At 38.1% G+C, this 19284-nt stretch overlaps 1 protein-coding gene across 2 annotated transcripts in view; it reads left to right on the top strand.

The window, feature by feature from the left end:
• The window catches only part of Gucy1a1 (guanylate cyclase 1 soluble subunit alpha 1), a 55005-nt gene that overhangs the window by 11470 nt on the left and 24251 nt on the right, over window positions 1-19284 (top strand). Inside the window, exons 1-2 of one of the 2 annotated variants that reach the window (XM_076932575.1) lie at window positions 11756-11815; window positions 15241-15599. In XM_076932575.1, coding sequence (XP_076788690.1) covers window positions 15345-15599 — 255 coding nt within the window. In that variant the 5' untranslated portion in view covers window positions 11756-11815; window positions 15241-15344. Of the gene's footprint in view, window positions 1-11755; window positions 11816-15240; window positions 15600-19284 lie in introns of those variants that run through there. The other variant, XM_034500507.2, reaches the window with a different exon arrangement.

The raw sequence follows: 19284 nt of genomic DNA, 5'->3' as shown, positions 1-19284 counted from the left end.
GGGATTGGTGGGAGATTCTAAGGGAAGCATAGGTAGAGATGTCATCAAAGACAGATCTTGAATAATGGATGATGTGGTGAAGTCCCAGGCTTTGAGAAAATGTCTGCTATAAAGGTGAAAGAGGCACCATGTGTGAAGGTGATGCATGCAGACACACTGAGTTACCGTGGCACTTAATTCACATGATAGCATCACCCACAGGTTAGGGAAATATAAACGTAGAACATCTAATTTCTAAATAGATAGTAAGTATAAATTTGGTAAAAAAAAAAAAATATCCACAATCATGTTATTTGATTATTTGAAATCAAAAGAAAAAATTAAAAGGATTTTATTATTGAACAAATAAAGATCATTTTCTTGGAAGTATATAAAAAATAAACTGTTTCCTGATACATACATGAAAAGAGTATTTTAGTGTGTACTATCATATATTGTAGTTTCATACATTCCTGGTATGATGCTCAAATTACAGTATGCTAATTTTTGAAAGTCACTGTGAAGTGTAGGCTATGAAGATCTCAGCACCCTAAACTGCCATGCTCCCTAAACATCCCATCCCACTTGCCTGATGTCATCCAGCTTTGTCATGCAACACGTTAGTCCACTGGAAACTGTAAATGTATTGAAAATTACAGATTTTCATGGAGACATGATCCATTACTCAGTACCAAGGAGCTACACTGATTAAGCTATTGTTGTCCTATAGGAATTTAAAGTGTTATGAAGTCACCAGTCATGGCAGATAGAGGTGCTTGGACTTTAGATTGAGGGCATTTTCAGTCTCTTCTTTCTAAGTCAAAATACAACCTTCATTATAAGAAATAGATAAATAGATTCTCTTTAAATCCAAATAAATATTAAACATGAAGATACTGCTTTAAGTGAAAAACCTAAATTTGGAAACGTTAAAATGATCTGGAAATTCCCCAAAACAATAATGTCTCTTGTGTTTACATGTAAGTACAAGAAAATTCCAGGATTATGAAATATTCATGTTAATAGATACTAATAAGCATTAGTTAATGACTATTAAACGATTAAAGAATGTGAAAACATAACCAAGACGAAGAGGAAGAGAACTTCTGTTGTAGTTTGCATATTTTACATAAAATTAGTTTTACAGTTTATCCTCTCCTGTGCATGGTGGCATTCACTCACAATAATGATTTTGAAATCTGTCCATTTGGACATGTGTGTGCATCCTCTGAGGATGAATTGTGTTAATCTCTAATGCATACACTAGACCTGACGCAGGAAATTTAACACAGCCATAAACGCTGTTAGAATGATGATGTCATTATATGTCATAGCATCTGGAAAGCTTCCCGGTACTCAGAGAAAATGTCGCTACTAAAGACATTTAAGATCAGTGTATTGCAAAGAAAATAGTTTAGACCAGAATGCTTCATGTGTCCTGCAGAGCCCACTCACATGCCAGCGCTTTTCTGCTGCCTTGATCAGGGGCAGGAGGTTGCTGTGAGGAGTGGGGGCCAGGAAGCAGCCTGCTACCCTGTGATCAGTGGGTCACATATTTCTTTGAGTTCTTGAGTTCTGGGATTTGTTATTGTTGCGAATAGCTTCATAATACAAAATGTATGTATAATAACCTGTGCATACGGCTAGATATACCTGTGAAGTAATGGCTAAAATCAAGATAACAGATCCTTCCTGCACCTTGACAGTTTTCTTAGGTAGTTTCTCAAGTCATCCTTCCCACTGCCTCTGTTTCAGGCAGCTAGAATTCTGCCTTATGTTTTTGCAGATTTGTTTTAATTTTCCTGTTTTATATAAAAACAATTTTACAGTTTGTCCTCTCATATGCCAATGATCACAATAATGATTTTGAAATGTGTCTATTCGGTCTTGTGTGCATCCTTGGAGTGATATTGTTATTCATGTGTGTCTTCACAGTGTTTCATTTATGCATTTACTCAGTGATGGACATTAGAATTACTTTCAATTTTTCCTTCTTGCAAAGAAAGCTGGAGGGCTGAAGAGATGGCTCAGCCAAAACCACAAATAAAGCTTGTCTGAACATTTACATATACATCTATATTTAAATATACGTTCATATCTTTTGAATAAACATGCAAAATTGTAAAAATACATCATGTCATAGGGAATGTTTAAATTTTTATAAAAATGCCAAACTTATGTTCTTGTACCATTTTCCCATCAGCAGCACATGGGTATGTTATTTATTCCACATTGTAAAAACCATTATTATTTTCACACTGCATCTAGATTTGGTGGCACAGGTATATGATCCCAGCTGAAGAGGAGGCTGCACTTCGAGGTTTCCAGTTCAAGGCCTGCCGGGGTTGCCAAGTGACTTCAATAACTTAGCATCGATAACTTAGTGAAACTCAAACTAAAAATAAGTAAAATGAAAACAAGTTATGCTTGTGGTAGATCATTTATGAGGTCCTGAGTTTGATCACCATTAATGCAACACAACATAGACACACACACACACACACACACACACACACACACACAACTTTTAGGCAGCTTAGTGTATTTTTCCTGGCTTATAATATTCTACATGTGAGAAAGTGCTTGCCCATTTTTAATGTGAATCACCAGTTTTGTTACTGAGCTGTAATGCTTTGTATACTCAAGAGTCAGCTCTTACTGATGGATGTGTTGCTCCTGGCTGTCTGTCTGTCTATCCTTTAGGTAACTTAGTGTCATATTCCAGAGAACAATGCTGTTTGCCTTGTGCATGGCCACAAAGTATTTCTTTTATGTTTTCGTTAAGTAGTTTTATGTTTTAAACAATTACATGTAAGTTTCTGGTGCATTATATTTAATTTTTGTTACTGTAAAGTATTAGAAAAGATCTCCTTTCCTGTGTTAATTTCTAGTTGTTTCAGTTTTATTTATTAAGAAAATGTTACTTATCGTAATGCCTGGAAACTTTGATTGACATGATAATTATAATGCTCTCTTGACTATTCTGTCTATTTCTCTGATATGTTTGATCTTTATATTATCCCCTTTAAACCCAAACCAAATGCATTCTTTTGTATCTCCCACTTCTCCTCTTCTCCCTTCTCTTCCATCCCCATTTCCTTTTTCTCCTCTTAGCCTCTTTTTTCTTTCTTTCTTCTTTATTTCTTGCTCTTCTGTTCTCTAGAGCAGAGTCTTACTGTACCTGCCAGGTGTATCTCAATCTCCCTGCCCCAGGAATACTAGGATAGCTGTAACGGTAAGTATGTACATCTATAACAGACTCTTAGCTCTCTAGAGTATTCCAGCATTATTGTAAGTTTTTTGAAAGGCATTAGCAAATATAGACAACTTAGTAGGACCTAGATGTATGCTCATGAGAATAGGGGTGAGCAGTTGAGCTTTGAGAAAACAAACATGCAATACTCATTTGAATCTTCAATTACATGTGAGTCCCAATGCTTTGAGTTTCATCCTAATATTAATTCAGCTAATCTGTGTCTTCCATTTAGTGTTAGTATCATCTTGGCAGGTTCTACTGAAGAGCTGCCTGGAATTTTCACAATAATCACCATCAATCTAAGGAGCAAATTAAGAAAAATTCATCTCTTAATATTTTTAAAAAGGTATCAATGATATGTAAAAAGATCTCTAGTTCTTGATGCTTTCTCTAATATTTTTTTATCAACATTTGTAGGTATTGCGGTGTCAACCATTCTAATCTTTGGTTAGACTTAATGTGCAATATTTGTATGCATTGACTTGATAATGTTTCAAAGTAAACATTTCCCAGTGGTTACTCTTAGCATTGAAGTTGTAGTATACTTTTCTCTATCAGCTGTGTGGATCTCAACTCTCACTCCATTTTCTTCTTGATCCCACCTTTGCTTCATAGATCATTTCCTAATTATTCCGTGATTAATTCTCCATGGACATTAAATCCAGATATTCTATGCGTGTTTCTTCTTAACACAATTTAATGGCCCTAGCCCGACAATATTGCTGAGTTAGAAGTAGTAAGAGGAGTCATTCTTCCTTTGCTCCTGATGATGGGGGTGGGGGTGGAAAAACTACTCAGTGTTTGTTCTCACTGTTAGAGGTAGAGATAAGAGTATTTCGTGATCTTCTTTAACTTGACCAGAATCAGTGACATTACATTACATTGTCAAAGTTAGCTTTGTACTATGTAGTAATTGTTTTCATTTATAATGACTGTGGACAAGTGGAAGAGACTTTCTGTCCTAAAAATATTTTCATTTGAATTTGCTGTCTGCCAACCAAGTGCTCACTCATAACAGTGTCGGTATCACTGTTAGTATCCATATCAGTATCTCAATTCCATTTCTTTTCGCCCCACTCCACTATGGCTCCTCAATTTTCTGTTTAAGCTTCATGAATTTCTTTCCAGTCTGAAATGCTAAGGATGCCCTCAGACGCCTTCCCTCTTGCCACATCTCCCTCTTTTTGAACTCATCTCACCCTCTGTGTTCATTCCCATCATACTTTGCTAATTGCTACTTCTGTGTCTTAATCATAACATTCTTCTTCAGTCCTTAAACACGATCTGTCCCAGAGTCTAAATTTAGTCATTTTCATTCTCTGGGTGTCCCACTTGGGTTTTGAATTAAAGTCCTGGGTTCACTGGCTTCCATTAACGGGAGGCGGGGGTGTGTGTCACAGGTTAAAGTCTCCAGTATGTTGCTCTTGAAAGGAGCTCTCCCATATTTGAATACACTTCTCCCTAAATAGTCTGCTAACAGTCAAAAGCCACTAAAACAAAAGCACAATGTGGCAGCCATTTGGACCTCCTGTGCTCTTTCTGTGACCCCTTCCTATTACTGTCCTAGTTATCTTTTCAGACAGAGACCCAGAGCCACTGTGGTCCTCAGACCTCAGCTGCCATGGTATGTCTACATCAATTTCAGGCTATCTCTAGCAGCCATCCTTTCCTGCCTTTTCCCCACAACTTCATTCCTGCATCCGGTGGGCAGTTCTTTTGTGGTCCTTTGCCAAAGTCTTTGTGTCTAAACCTAGTTACCTTCACACTGTTGCTCGAAGTCTACATGTTACCAGCTGCTTTTCCACTTTTCCCATTGCTCAGTGCCTGAAAGTGATGTTTCTAACATACATAGCCCATTAAGGAAGTTAGCATGAGTGTGCATCATTCGCATTCGTATTTGAGGAATATGAAAGAAAATCAATATTTTAACAGTCTCTAAATTTTGACTGAATTTAAATGAATGTATAACAACCTGTGTTCAACCTTGTTTCTGAGAGGTTTCCTACAGGCTCTGACCCAGCTAAATTTTACTTACATTTTATAATTTTTATTGTTAGTGTTTTGTTCTACATATTATTTAGAGTTGATAGTTTAATATTAATACATTTATTAATATTAGCTACATTAACTGACTGCTCAGTGACAGGTTAAACTTTGCAAAAAGCTTTTCAAAATGTTTTAAAACACAGGGAGCAGACTGTTTGTTCCTTAGATGATAACCTATAAAATGGGAAGGAAATAGCATGTTTCACGGGCATCATAGACTTCAATGGCAGCTGCAGACCTTAAGGAAATCTAGAACACTGTATTTGCATTAAGATTCTAGTTTCACAAAACTTAAAAACCACAGATAATATTAAATGAGAAAAACAAAGTATATAGGAACCTTTAAAACTGATTTCTTCTTAAGTCACGTGGCATTTAAGCATGTATGCTTGCGTTGTCAAATATAAAAGCTAAGGAAACTAAAGGGAAAAATGAGTCAATTTGATAATTATTTAAGCCACCATGCCTACTTTGTTTAGATTATAATATAATTACACCATTCCTGCTTTTCTTTTTCTCCCGCCAAATCCTACCATACACCTCTCCTTGCTCTCTTTCCAATTTATGGTTTCTTTTTCTCTGTGGGGTTGTGAAAGGATGGCTTGCTTGGTTTTTGGTACAGTGCTAGCTGGGAACAGCGGGGGACCCAACAGGTTTCCATGCCTGCGAGGACTGGCCTATATTTCGCTGCACTCCCAAACTCCAGGTACCTAACATGTGGTCTAAGACCTTCATTTGATCTGCGCCATTCAGTCCCATAGGGCAATGCCCCTACCAGCCCCTCCACCGGTAGAGGGCATGACTACAGGTCTCAGGGCCTCAAGAGATTTCCATATTAATGAGTCACCTAAAGGCCAGAGGGCGTAGCCAATTATGTATTCCTTTTCCAGACCCTCATCCCTCCTCCCTCCTTATTTAAGTCAGGTCCGCTCTGACCTAAGTGCCGGTACAGCAAGATTCATCTACTATCTGCCATGAAAATAAAGCTTATAAAACCATGGACTTCCTTGTGTTTTTTGGGTCCTGCCATGGGGAACCATGGAGAAGGTCTCAACCATCGAGCTACCATGCTTAATCTCCCCTGGAGGACTTTTCTGCATTCCAGCCACAGGGACTGCAGATTCAAGCAAGCTACCTAGCCTACTCTGCCAAGGGAGTGAGGAACCAAGAGCCTAACCCCACAGGGCACCACCAGAGCTCTCCCTTTCGCCCCTCTCAGCTGCGGGCCAGCCTGCATGTCCCCAGTCTGTTCTTCCATGGTTCCCAGCAGCGTCTGGAAGCCCAAGGACAGACTTCCAGCTCCCAGATCAGCCATCGGCCCAGAGAACCCCCCCAACCAAAAGCCCCTCTCCCCCCCCATCAGACTGAGTTCTCTCCCTGTCCAGGGCCATGATTTTTGACAAGAAGCTAAGGGTGACATGAGATTAAGAGATCAAGATTCATCCAGAAGATAACAAAATTAATTGTGTACTTGTTTATATTAATTAGAGAGAAGATCCTGACATAAGGGACAACAGGAACACCCATGGTTCTTTTAATACAGCAGTGGGAATTTTTCACAAGCTTCTTGACAAAAAGAGTAACACAGTGACCTAGGCATAGCAAGTCCACGTAGATCAGACTAAACTTATCCAAGGTGGATGAACCAGCACTTTAATTTCTCAAAGTAAGAGCCGGAGAAAGGGGTGTTTGATGTGAGATTCTGTGTTTACTTAAAATTAGAACTATACTCATAAAGGCTCACCTATATGACTGCCCAAAATAGTCTGAAAAGGGACAACAACAGACATACTGAAGTGGGTAGAAGAAATCCCATGAGGTATCCAACCTCCATAAAGAACTACAGACAACCAAGAATGCTACCAGCAAGAAAGAACACACTAACTGGCTACCCAATAGCAAATGGTCAGCACTGGAAGCCTACATACAAGAAACATTGTATAGACTAAGCAGGTCGTGCTTATGTATTTATGAATATATATATATATATATGTGTGTGTGTGTGTGTGTGTGTGTGTGTGTGTGTGTAACAAAAATTATTGGAGGAATGTGGGGAATGATAGCTTGCGCGTGGGGGCACGGGCGTGGGTTCTTGTTGAGCAAAGTTGGGGTTCCTGCATGTCTGTCATGGATCAGAGAGGCAAAGTGCGTGGGAATTTTGACTGAGTTCACTCCACACTGCACAGGGCAGGCACTGGGCTGTGAGAAGCCGCCAGGGCACCCCTGGGTAGGGAGAGAACTCAGTCTGATGTTCCGCGGTGGGAGGGGTGGCAGGGCTCTTGAGAGGGGGGTCTCCGGGTCCCCAGCTGACCTGGGAGCCGGTGGTCTGTCCTTGGGCTCCCAGACGCCACGGCGAACCGTGGAAAAACAGAGTGGGGCATGCGGGCTGACCCTCAGCCAAGAGGGGCGATAAACACTTGATGTAACCCAGATTTCCCTTAAGTAGGCTTTGTTGAGTGGTTAAAAGTGTTTTTTCAGATATAAAACATTACTGAGTCTTTCTGAGAAGATAAAACTTTTGTCAGTAATAGAGTTTATAATGATTGCTAGCATGGCGGTTAGGTAGAGTTTAGGGTATGCTACTTCATGGTTATGTTGGCTGTACCCACACCACTCATATGGGCTACTCTAAAGTTAGCAACCACCCTGATAATTTTATGTCTCTAATAAGAAATGTCCCGGATAAGTAGTGGAAGTGACATTGTGTCTTTTGTTCTTGAAGCTTGAATATAAGGTTGGATTTTTGTTTTTTAATTTTAAAACTGCATATCTGTGGGAAACAGTGAAAGTAGGGTACTGTATTGAGTCTTCAGATAAACTGCATTTTATCACCACTTCTCCATTTAGTGGGGGAAATAACAGAAGCTTAGTGCGAGGTTATGAAATTGTTCAGTATCGTGTCACCACAAGCTACAGAAAGCACAGCCCTCACCACTGAGCACAGCGCTAACCACTTCACACTTGTTGCTTTCTTTACACTCACAACATACTTAAATGATAATTAATATCAGTATTCTTATTTCCTGATAGAGAATGTTCAAGTAAGGTTTGCTTTATACCTTAATGGAAACACTGGAGTTTGTACAGGTGGAGGAAAATATGTTTCTATTACCTAAGCCCTCAACTGACACATTAATTTTGATGCCTCAGAGCCTGACTCCCATGGCCTACTTAAATATGAATCAAAATCATGAACTCCATCCTATGCTGATTGTCAGTATTTGTGAAGCCCATATCCTTATTCCTTTGTCCTGTCAACATATAAAACATCACTGTTGAAGATGGGCAAAGTAAGTATGAGAGTATGAGTGTGTGTGTGTGTGTGTGTGTGTGTGTGTGTGTGTGTGTGTGTGACGTCAAGACACCAGAAGCCTATTCCCAGATCTTCTGAGCTAAAGACAATTTAAAAGAGGAGGAAATATTGATGTTAAGATGATAAATATGTAATTATCAAGAAACTAAATACATCAGTATTTCATGAGGTATCAAAGTCCAATATATAAATAAATATCTCTATTTTATTTAACATATCATTTATTCCAATTGTTTAATAATCAAGAATTTGTTTTCATTTTGAGACTTCCATCAATTTTATTATGTAAGTCAGAATCAAAAGTGGTCTCTTAGAATATGTACCCTTAAATAAATATGACTTTTACCTAACTTGCAAACTTCAATCATACATTGTTGAGAGCAGAGATGGTTTTATTGTTTAAGAATTTTATACGTGTGTCAATGTTTCGATCATATCCACTCTTTTTGGCCCTGTTATCAAATTTCTCCCTACAAAAACTGTTACTTCTAACTTTATGTGCTCTCTTTTTAACCCACTGAATCCATTTTGTGTAGGACCAGCCATTACCGTGAGTAGCCTCAGGGGAAACATCCCTGAAGAAAACTGACTCTCCTTTCCACAGCCACAATCAATGGCTAGCAGCTCCTCCGTTAGGAGTAGAATTTGATAGACCAGGGAAGAAGCTTTGCTGCTGCAGCAGGATGCTTCCTATCTGGCAAAGCTCTCTTGAGTACTGTGAAACTGAGCATCCATCTGTAAGATGTCTTGGAAAAAATGTTCTGTTTGGTTTGGCTTGATTTTGTTTTGGTTTTGTGAGACTTCACATTATCTATGAGTCTTAATAAATGCAATAACAATTCTAAAAGGCACACAATCGTAGTTAAAAGACAAGGGTTAAATTTCAGTGCAACTCACCCAACAGGAATAAACTGTAGACTTTGGTCAGTTTGAGTTAAGAGAAAAGAATCAGCAGTGACCTCCTGTGAGCACAACTTCATGTAGAGACTTTCCTCTACTAGGGTTCTTCTGAGACATTTAACATTATACATATGCATAATGTCTATTTGAAAACTAGATAAAAGCAAACTGGATTAATGTTAAAGATATATTTTTTGCTTTATTTTCTTTGGTATTAAGGCCTCGGTGAATAACCCAGCCCAGCACTTATTTTTGCTTCTCCTGACCTAGGTTTCCAAGTATCAAGCTTATATTTTAAGTTTCAAAAATAAGAGAGATTTGTCTGGTGGACTAAAGTGCTCCAACTGCTATAAAATACCACCAGGAATAATAGAGCACCAAAACCTCAATTCTGAACATCATTATAATCAAATAACCAAGGTCAATGATCTATTTCCTGTATTGGTTGCACTCTATGGTCTGCAGAGAGAGAGCCTTCTGTGTCTGCTGTTAGGTTGCAGTCCTAGGAATGTTCTTTTGACCGAGGCCTATGGGTTTTCTACCCAAAGCACTTGTAGAGTTGGTTAACATCCTCAGAGTTCCTATTCAGTCCATCTCAGCCCTATTACCTGTGTAACTCTAACCCAGTTTCCACTATGCATCTCCAACAATCTTCTAGAAAGGCAGTCAGTTATTCACACTTTTGATCCTTTGTCTGAGTTGAAGATCTCACTGGGATTTTTACTTGTTTTACCTAGTCATAGGAGCCTGCTGTGTGGTGACTTATTCATTTAACCTTTCATTCTATTCCCTTGTTCTCATTTCCAGACATCCTCCTGGGTCAGCCTAGAATCACTTCAGGTCCTTAAACATGACATCTTAATATGCAAGCATGTATTTTTTTTTTTCTGAAAGTCTTTTCACATGGCTGAGCTAGATGCTCCTCATAAATGAATCTGGTCTGTGATTTGCATCCCTACAGCACTGAGCGCTGACTCTGGGAATTGATGTCCCAGATGTATGTTATCTATAGAGCATATGTGCTATTAGAGCAGAGTGCCTTTGGCTATCACTGGGCCGCTGTGTCTTGAAGACTGCCGGGCAGGTGGCAAGGCAGCCACATTTGTGGAACAGAAGAAATGGAGCAGAAGGAAATCCAGTGATTTTTTTTTTTTTTTTTTTAAGGATGACATGGTTCAAAATTATGTAAAGGAAAAAAAAAAACAAATAAATGAAGAATTCAAATTTGTTGAGAGGCAAGAGAATCTTGAGGATTGTTCTGTGAGCATCATTGACTTAAGGGAGTTTCAGTCACTTCATGGAAACAAGCCAGAAAGCTGTGGCCTGGCAAATAGATGTGAGTGAAAGTGATCTCAGCCGCATCCGCAACCTTCCAGGGAGTGTGTAGACACTGTAAGTCCACCTTACACTGAATTGTGTCACCCTAAAAACAAACACACAAACAACAAAATAGTCTTGGGGAAACTTGGACATGTTCCCCAGGTTTTCTACTTGTTTTTCTTGCTTTTCTGATCATAGAAAAATTTCCTACTCATTTCCTACTGTAGAATGGTGAAGAGCTCACTAATGTACATACGTGATATTTCCCTAGTTTTGAAGGTTAAACCCTACTAGTCTTTCAGTCTACCTGAACATTTACTGTTGTCCTTCCTTTTACTTAAAAAAGTTAAAATTTGTATTGAAGTTGCAAACTACCGTGATATTGAAATTTTATTGTTTATACCTCCTCCCCTTTGACTAGTTTTATAAGCCTCAACTTTGAGGCCCAATGTTCAAGCAGGTACATGGCTTCTGTCACAGGCATGTCCCAGCCTTACATGTTGCAGTCAGCATTGGACATAGCTGATGCTTGCCCTTCAGGGGGAGCCTTTGTTCCTAAGCTGCACTTAACCTGGAGCCGCTACTGAGTTTAAAATCTGCCTTTCAATTCCCTGTATACAAGAGGTATTTTGTGTTTGGTGTGGTGGAAACCAGTTTTTATGATTTGCCTAATGTTGGGGTTTATTAGGAAGAGTTTCCTTACCTGAATAATAAATTACCTTTGCTATTAGCATAAGCCTAGGGAAAGTCTATTATCTTCACCACAGCAGTCACTCTCTCACTAGGAAAAGGAAGAAACATTTAGTAATTTGTGGGAGGGAGCTGTTTAATCATCAGCTTTTGGCACAGCAAGGAACTCTCCAAGTTTCTGAGACCACACTACATCAATGTTTGCCAAGACCTTGTCACTAACCTTCTTCTTTTATTTGTTTTCCCCTTAGCATACCTCCCCTCTTTCCAGCTCTACACCAACCTCATTAAGTGACCACACTGTTTCTAAAGTGAGTGCTGACATTACACATAAAAATAATCTCTGGTTTAATGGAAGAATATCTCCTGTGTTTCTGGCAAACCCAAGACACACAGAGGTTTCAAGTGCACTGATGCTTGTACATCTGTTTCCTAGTGTAATTTCATCAGTCACAGATGAAGAATGCTAATTACTTTGTTTACACTTGTGTGATTTAATGAGACTAAACACTTAGACAGTCTTCAATAAGTGCAGCTTTTTTCTCATTGCTGTTTTTAACTTAATAAAAATCATGCCAAGCACATTTTCTGGAAATGAGAGCATTGTGCAGTTCAAGAGAAGGGAGAATTTTATGGGCAGTTGATGGGTTATGTTTAAAGTATAGGTAGGCTGAGCAGGAGAGGAAGTGTTAGCATTGAGAGTCAGAGTTCACATCCAGTAATCGAAGGATTTATCATAAATTACCATGCCAAGCCTCCAAGGCCAATGTAAAAATTCTAATATGTATTACAGGAACTTATTTTAAGAAGCACTATATTTCTGGCAGATTCAACCCATAATCTTTTTATCATTATCTTCATTTTGAGTACCCTTTTCTAGTTATTATGTTCATACTTTGAGGGAACTAAAAATTCTGAAAATAATTACAGGTACTTCTTTTGAATAATTATGTAAAAAGAATGTCATCATTGTAACTGGACTTTTTACTGCTTTGTGGGTTCTTCTTTTCTTCTACTCTTCACCCCTCTTCTTCCACCCTTTCAAGACCCTAACAGTAGGTAGGAAAGAAAAAAAGGAAGAGGGGAAATGGGGTGATTGTATTGTTAACTACTTCCTGCTGATTATGGGTGTTGAGTTCCTTGGGACAAGTTTGATCTTTGTTGTCAGGAAGATCAAACTAATTTCTTCTTATTTCTTTGGACATGTTTACTTGACAAACCTCAAAAACCACAAACAATAGCATCCAACCACCAAGCAGCCAAGCATTTCCTTCTAATAGAGCTGTAGCATTTATATACTCTCTGAAGAGTACATAAATTCCAAAATTCCAAATACCACACACTTGCAGAAACTATCTGCAAAGGTCAAAACCATGCCCCTGCTAGAGCATGAGGCAAATCATAGTCAGCTGCTATGGACAATCTAAAGGAGTCCCATATCTCATACCTGGGATTAAAAATAAAAACACCCTTATATTTCTGTGTTTTTAAAGACACCAAAATTCTCACTGCACATCGTTTTTTTTTTTTAATAAAAGAAATAAATGTGTATTTGCAATTATCTTTTAATCTACTAACTTTCAAGTTATTCAAAACCAATCCATGTTCTGAGATCTAGGTCAGGAGGAGAGCGCTCAGTGAGAACATGTGATGCACTAGGTTCTTTGCTAGAATTTTACACAGGGACATACACTGATCTGATGGGGGGGGGAGAACCCCCAGCTAAACTGTTGGGATGGAGCTCAAGAGTTGGATACGTGACCAGCAAGTGTGATGCCACTATTATTCCTGGAAAATATTCATATCCACATTGGATCCATGTACCTGAAGTTTTTAAGAGAGAAGTAGGTAGGGAAGATGAAAAGACACTCTGTCCTTCCATCTTGGTTCAAATGGTTCCATTTATTTACCCAGCTATTTAGAGAGAGGGATCACCAAGTTACAGTCTGTGGGCCAGATTTCCAGATCCCCAACCTGATTTGCAAATGCTTCATTGGAATACATTCATGTGTATTTGTATATGACCTATGTCTCTCTTCATGGTGCAACAGTTGAGACTGTGTTATAGCCTGCAAAGTTAAAAGTATCTCTAGCCCTTGATTGAAAAAATATTTCTGGTCATATATTACAGCCATAAACAAGAATAGAAGTTAGCAAACAACAATTAATAAGCTAACAATGATTGTCATATATTGTGATGAAATAAAGACTGAATATATAATATATATATATATATATATATATATATATATATATATATAAAATCTGGTTAAAGCCTTTCATGGTTAGGTCTTTCTGAATTCACATAGCTATTCCTTATATTGAGAATAAAAGGCCGAATCTTAGCTTTTGACTGATTTTTAATATAAATATGTAAATCCCACTTTCAGGTTAACCTAATCTTTCTTTATGAACCCAGCCAATTGGAATGAGTTTGTAGTAATAGAAAACATTTTAGTTAGAGAGACAGATGGACTATCTAGTAAAATGTTTCTAGCAATTCAAATGAAGGAGTATCCCCTGGACTTTTTGGCTCCCTAAGGTGGTAATACCTGTATCCAGAAGTTGTAAGGATTAAATGTACATCTCAAGTTTCCAGTACTGTGCTAGACATGTAAGAATTAGCAGACATGAAAGCTTTTCTTTTCATTTTCAGTTTGTGGTTTGGGTATTTCAAGAGTAAGAAGTCATTAATGCACCCAGTTGGTATTGTTGATAGGCTGAATTCCAGCTAGAACCTCAGTGCAGACAGCTAGCAATAATGGTTTGGGCTAGTGTGAGAACTTGAAATGATGTCACGAGCAGAGAAGCACAGGGAAAACCTGCTGAAGGCAACACACAGGACTTTAGCCTGCCCCTGGCATGGCAGCTTCCTTGGTTTAACTAAGTGTCACCTGTACATTTCTAGACAGAGATCCCTGCAAATATCATGAAAGATATGAGGTCTATGTACTTACAGACAGTACTAGAAAAGTCCAAATTGTAAAACATACAGCCTTTTTTTTTTCTTCAAAGAAGAAATTGATACCTTTTTTCCATCCAGAAAACTGGGAATGGTTATATTAATACCTGGTTATCTTTGCTATTTTGAAAGCCAGTCCTTACTGAATCCCCCAAATCCTAAGCATTGATTGTTCGTCAATAGAACTCATTATTGTGGGAAAGGTCACAGGTATGCTATGCTAGAAAGGTGTACTTTGCAAAGAAGTATCCTGGATATAACTATACTGAAAGCTTTGTTGTGGTAATTATCATATGGAAACTTTTCCCCAAAATTTTACTGTATTTAAATAAGTAACAATCTTTCAGTCAGATTCCAGAAGTTTTGGCCCAGTGCTGGCTAACTAAGGTGTAGATGAACCCAAGTTTCATTCTTACCTCATGCAGATAGTTTCTCAATATATGTAGAATAATACCAAAATTAAAGTATTTAAGGACACTGGCATGCCCTATTCTAATGTTTAGAAAGGACACACATGAAGTACAGTAGTTCTCTCTCACTAATGAAGCAATAATTAAGATCATTCTTGGGAACTCAAACAAAAAAATGGGTGGAAAAGATGGAAATTGGTAATTTGTGCTAAGGCCATTTAGAGAAAATGAGATTTATCTTTAATTGATGCTCTGTTGGCAATTTCCTTTTAGATGATTGTACAGTCTTTTTCTTTGTGCACCTAGCTTTCTGTTGTGTGTAAAGTCATCTATCCTTTCTCTTCTGACTTTCCACTGCTCATAGATGCTGGGTTACTCATGTCCTTGAGTCAGTAGAAGCAGATCTTCATCAGTCCACATCAATACCAGCTAGTCAGGAGGACACTACTGCCAAGCTCCAGGAGCACCATGTTCTGCAGGAAGTTCAAGGATCTCAAGATCACAGGGGAGTGTCCTTTCTCCTTACTGGCCCCTGGTCAGCTTCCTAAGGAGCCAACAGAGGAGGTGGCTGGAGGCTCTGAGGGCTGCCAGGCCACTCTGCCCATCTGCCAGGACTTTCCTGAGAAGAATGCAGAAGGGAGTCTCCCCCAAAGAAAGACAAGCCGCAACAGAGTCTACCTGCACACCCTGGCAGAGAGTATTTGCAAGCTCATCTTCCCAGAGGTAAGTGTTCCCCCTTTAGCAGTGATAGTGGTATTTCAAAATTGAAAATGCTAAAGTTTTCGTAAGAAAATATTTAGAAATGAAGTTTCTCACTTTTAAGAGCACAAAACAGAATTCCCTTGAAACATATGAAAACTGTCTTTTTAAATAACAGTATTCTAAAATTGTGTATATTCTTCAAAATTTCACATCTTGAATTCCTCCCAAAAGATCATTAGACTCTGACAAATTCCTGTCTTTGTCATCTGTCAACCTCAGCTTCCTTTTTCTGTAAAGTGGAGTTGTATCATACCTACCTCTGTGTGTTAATATACACTGAGTGAAATCATCTTCCACTTTCTTTCTCAGAAAGTACTAGAGAAGTTGGGTGGCTCAACCGAAATCAAACAGCTTTCAATGAGAGAGCAATAATGCTTTAACAACAAAGGTGTGGGGGTAGGAGGGATGGAGCTGGGTACGGGAAAGAGGAGACTGAAAATGAAGCTCCAAGGAAAGATAGAGTTAGCGGAAAGTTAAAAACAAGGATTTCAAAGATGGTATTTATTGCATGTTGCACCTTAATGACATTTGGAATGAAAACATTTAATCATTTTCCCCAATCTCAGTCCTTAAATACCCAGGTTTGTTGAGACTGGAAGATATAGCCCTTCTCACTTAGGTAACTTGCCCTGAAATCTGGAAGGTTTCACCCAAGGACAGGGTGAGATACAGGGTGACAAATAGATGATGCTTGATATTTACTTCAATGATCACTGTTTGTTGATATCTCTTTTTGTTCTTGGATAATTCTCTTGTCTTTGATGTCTACATTCTCTGACAACATATTAACTTTCTTGAGATTATTATTTTATTATTCTGGATTCTTTGTCATGTCTATAGGGATGAAGACTATAGAATTACTATTGCCCTCTCTCACATTCTCCTGAATCTTTGTATTACTTTGCTTCACTGTCTATGTATTGAAGAAGAAGCCAAATTGTCAACTTTTGTTAACTCATTTTGATATTTTAAATACCTTGAGTGACTAGGGAATTTTTGAAATCTTTTATATGTCATGTGCTTTCTTTTTCTCTCCCTATTTCCTGGAGGAGAAACCATTTGTGTACCTTCTCATAATCTGGAAGAAACAGGCAGACTACTGCAAATTGCTCTTCTTTTTCTATAAAGAAAAATCTAGGGTGAGGTATCAAACAGTCTTAGTTAGAATGAGCTATGCTGGTGTTTGTTTCTGGATTCATAAGTGCAAATATTGAGCTCTTCTTCAAATATTGAGCCATGCAGCAGTGAGGAAGAGTCTATAGGAATTCTTGTAGGGAGTAATACCTTTGGCAGTATTAATTGGCATACTTCCATAGTTAAGGTCATTTGCTTTATAGCAGTAAATGCCCCTATTGTTTGAAATGTGTGGTAAACAGTCTATACTACTTTATCAACTGTCCAAATATCTGCTTGGTCTTCTTATAGATACATCTGTTTTTAATGAAGTATTTCTTGGTTGGCACATTTAATGCTCACATTTTAGTTTCAGTTACTTAAATAAGCTTATGAAAGATATTCAAGATTCAATTAGACGTCCTAGTTCTTACTTTCAATAATCAGATTTAACCCTCCAATTATGTTTTCATGGGGGATGGTACATAGAAAAATCCATTAGCTTGAGCAGATTTATAATAGGAACTTCCATTCCATAGAGGTGAGCTGGTTGAGTTTAAGGGGGTTTTTTGATCACCTAATGAAACTTTCCATTTCTTCTTGGAAAGCAACAACTCAGGCACATAGAGTTGTATCATTTATTTTATTTTATTTTTTATTGGATATTTTATTTACATTTCAGATGCCATCCCCTTTCCCCATCCCCCCGAAAACCCCTATCCCATGCCCCCTTTCCCTTTTTGCATTTATACACTTTTTAAAAATGTTAATGAAAGGCTTTATAAGTTTGGTAATGCTCAATCAGAAGTGTAACCCAATACCCAACCTAGATATATCAACTATCTTTGACTGGTGGAGACATGTGAACATCTGCCTCCCTGTCCCCCCTCTTTCTCTCTCTTTCTCTGTCTCATCACCTAGCTTCTCCTCTCCTTCTTCTCCTCCTCTCCTTACTCCTTCTCTTCCTCTCAGTACTCCTCCCACCTTAGCTCCTCCTACATATCACCCTTCCTGTTAAGATAAAACTTTTCTCTCAAAATACAATTAAAGCATAATTATGCCAATTTGTACCAGTGAGGTACAAGATAGTCCTAATACCCAGTCCATCATTTTGTTGACTAACCAGAACCTCTGTCATCTCTCCTAACTAAAACACTTAGTTCTGAACCTGGGTTTTTGCTTGGCTTTAGAATGAATGTCAGCTAAAACCCATCCACTCAAATATTTTCTCTCAAGGTAAATAGCCAGGATTGGCTGTGAGACTATAAGTTTTCAACCCCGTCAGAAATCCAGAATGACTGAGTTAACTATAATTGTGGGAAGCACAAAGCATAGCTTCTAAAACTTAGCCAATTTATAGAGACCTCTGAACACCTGGATACATCATTTTTTTTTTCAAAGTGAAAGAGATAACTGGGGATGGAGAACTCTACATCTCATGTGAATTCATAGCATTATAATTTATCCTTATGAAATAAAATATTATTGGTTTAGAGAAGCATTAAAATCTGAAGAGGCTTTCAGTGAGGTAGCTCAGTGGGCAAAATGTTTGATATGCAAGCATGAATGAGAGCCTGTGTTTAATGCTCAGAACGCATGTAAAAAGCTGTGTGTAGTGGCATATACTTATAATCCCAGCATTAGAGAGGTAGAGAGTGGTGGACCACTGGGGCTTTTTGCCTAGCCAGACAAGCTTAATTGGAGGACCCCAATGATGTATCTTGTGTTAATATGAAAAAACTAAGCCAAAGAAATAATATCCATGTTTAAGCAATGGGATTTACTGGTACACACAGGTGAACTTGTGTGCAGAATAACACTTCATACACAGATACACATCACTTCAGTAGGCAACTGAAATCATGGCTCATCCATTAACTATAATAATGCAATTCTATATACCAAATTTCAGAGCATTCACACCAACGTTGCTTCTAAAAGCAGTTATTCCTGAACTGTCTTCATGATGTATTCATGACTGAGTTATTCATGAACAAGAATTCCTACATGTTCTCTATCACACCAAATGACAATTGTTAAGACAAATAAATTTGATAATAATGCTGGCTTTACTTCTAAGACAAACTTTCTGCCATTCAAGAATTTCATGAGCCACAACATTGCAAAAACAAAGGTTATAGATAATTTCTTCAAATCTCAGAATAGAGATTTCCCAAATGTAAAGAAAGCACAAAGAACAAGAAGTAAAACAAAACAAAACCCCATAGAAGACTACTGTTCTATGTATATACTGAATTCTGAGATGCATTTTAAAAACAAATAGTGAATTTAGCCCTAAAGCATTACACTAAACAAAATAAAATTAATGTATAGATTCATTGTATATATAGAGAAGTCCCACCTTTTTTGAATTTATACCATGGACCTGGAATTGACTTTTCGTGATGGGCTCTACTTTATGCCTATGGCCTTACAGTCTTACAGAAACTCACCTCGGTTTCTAGATTGATAAAGTAAAAGAAATACATCATAAAAAAGAAATCCATTACCCAGCCTTTGACAGGAGACTGTC

Source organism: Arvicanthis niloticus, chromosome 4 (assembly GCF_011762505.2).
Source record: "Arvicanthis niloticus isolate mArvNil1 chromosome 4, mArvNil1.pat.X, whole genome shotgun sequence".
Classification (NCBI taxonomy): domain Eukaryota; kingdom Metazoa; phylum Chordata; class Mammalia; order Rodentia; family Muridae; genus Arvicanthis; species Arvicanthis niloticus.
The sequence above is the reverse complement of the archived record's forward strand: the minus strand, read 5'-3'. Positions and strand labels throughout refer to the sequence as shown.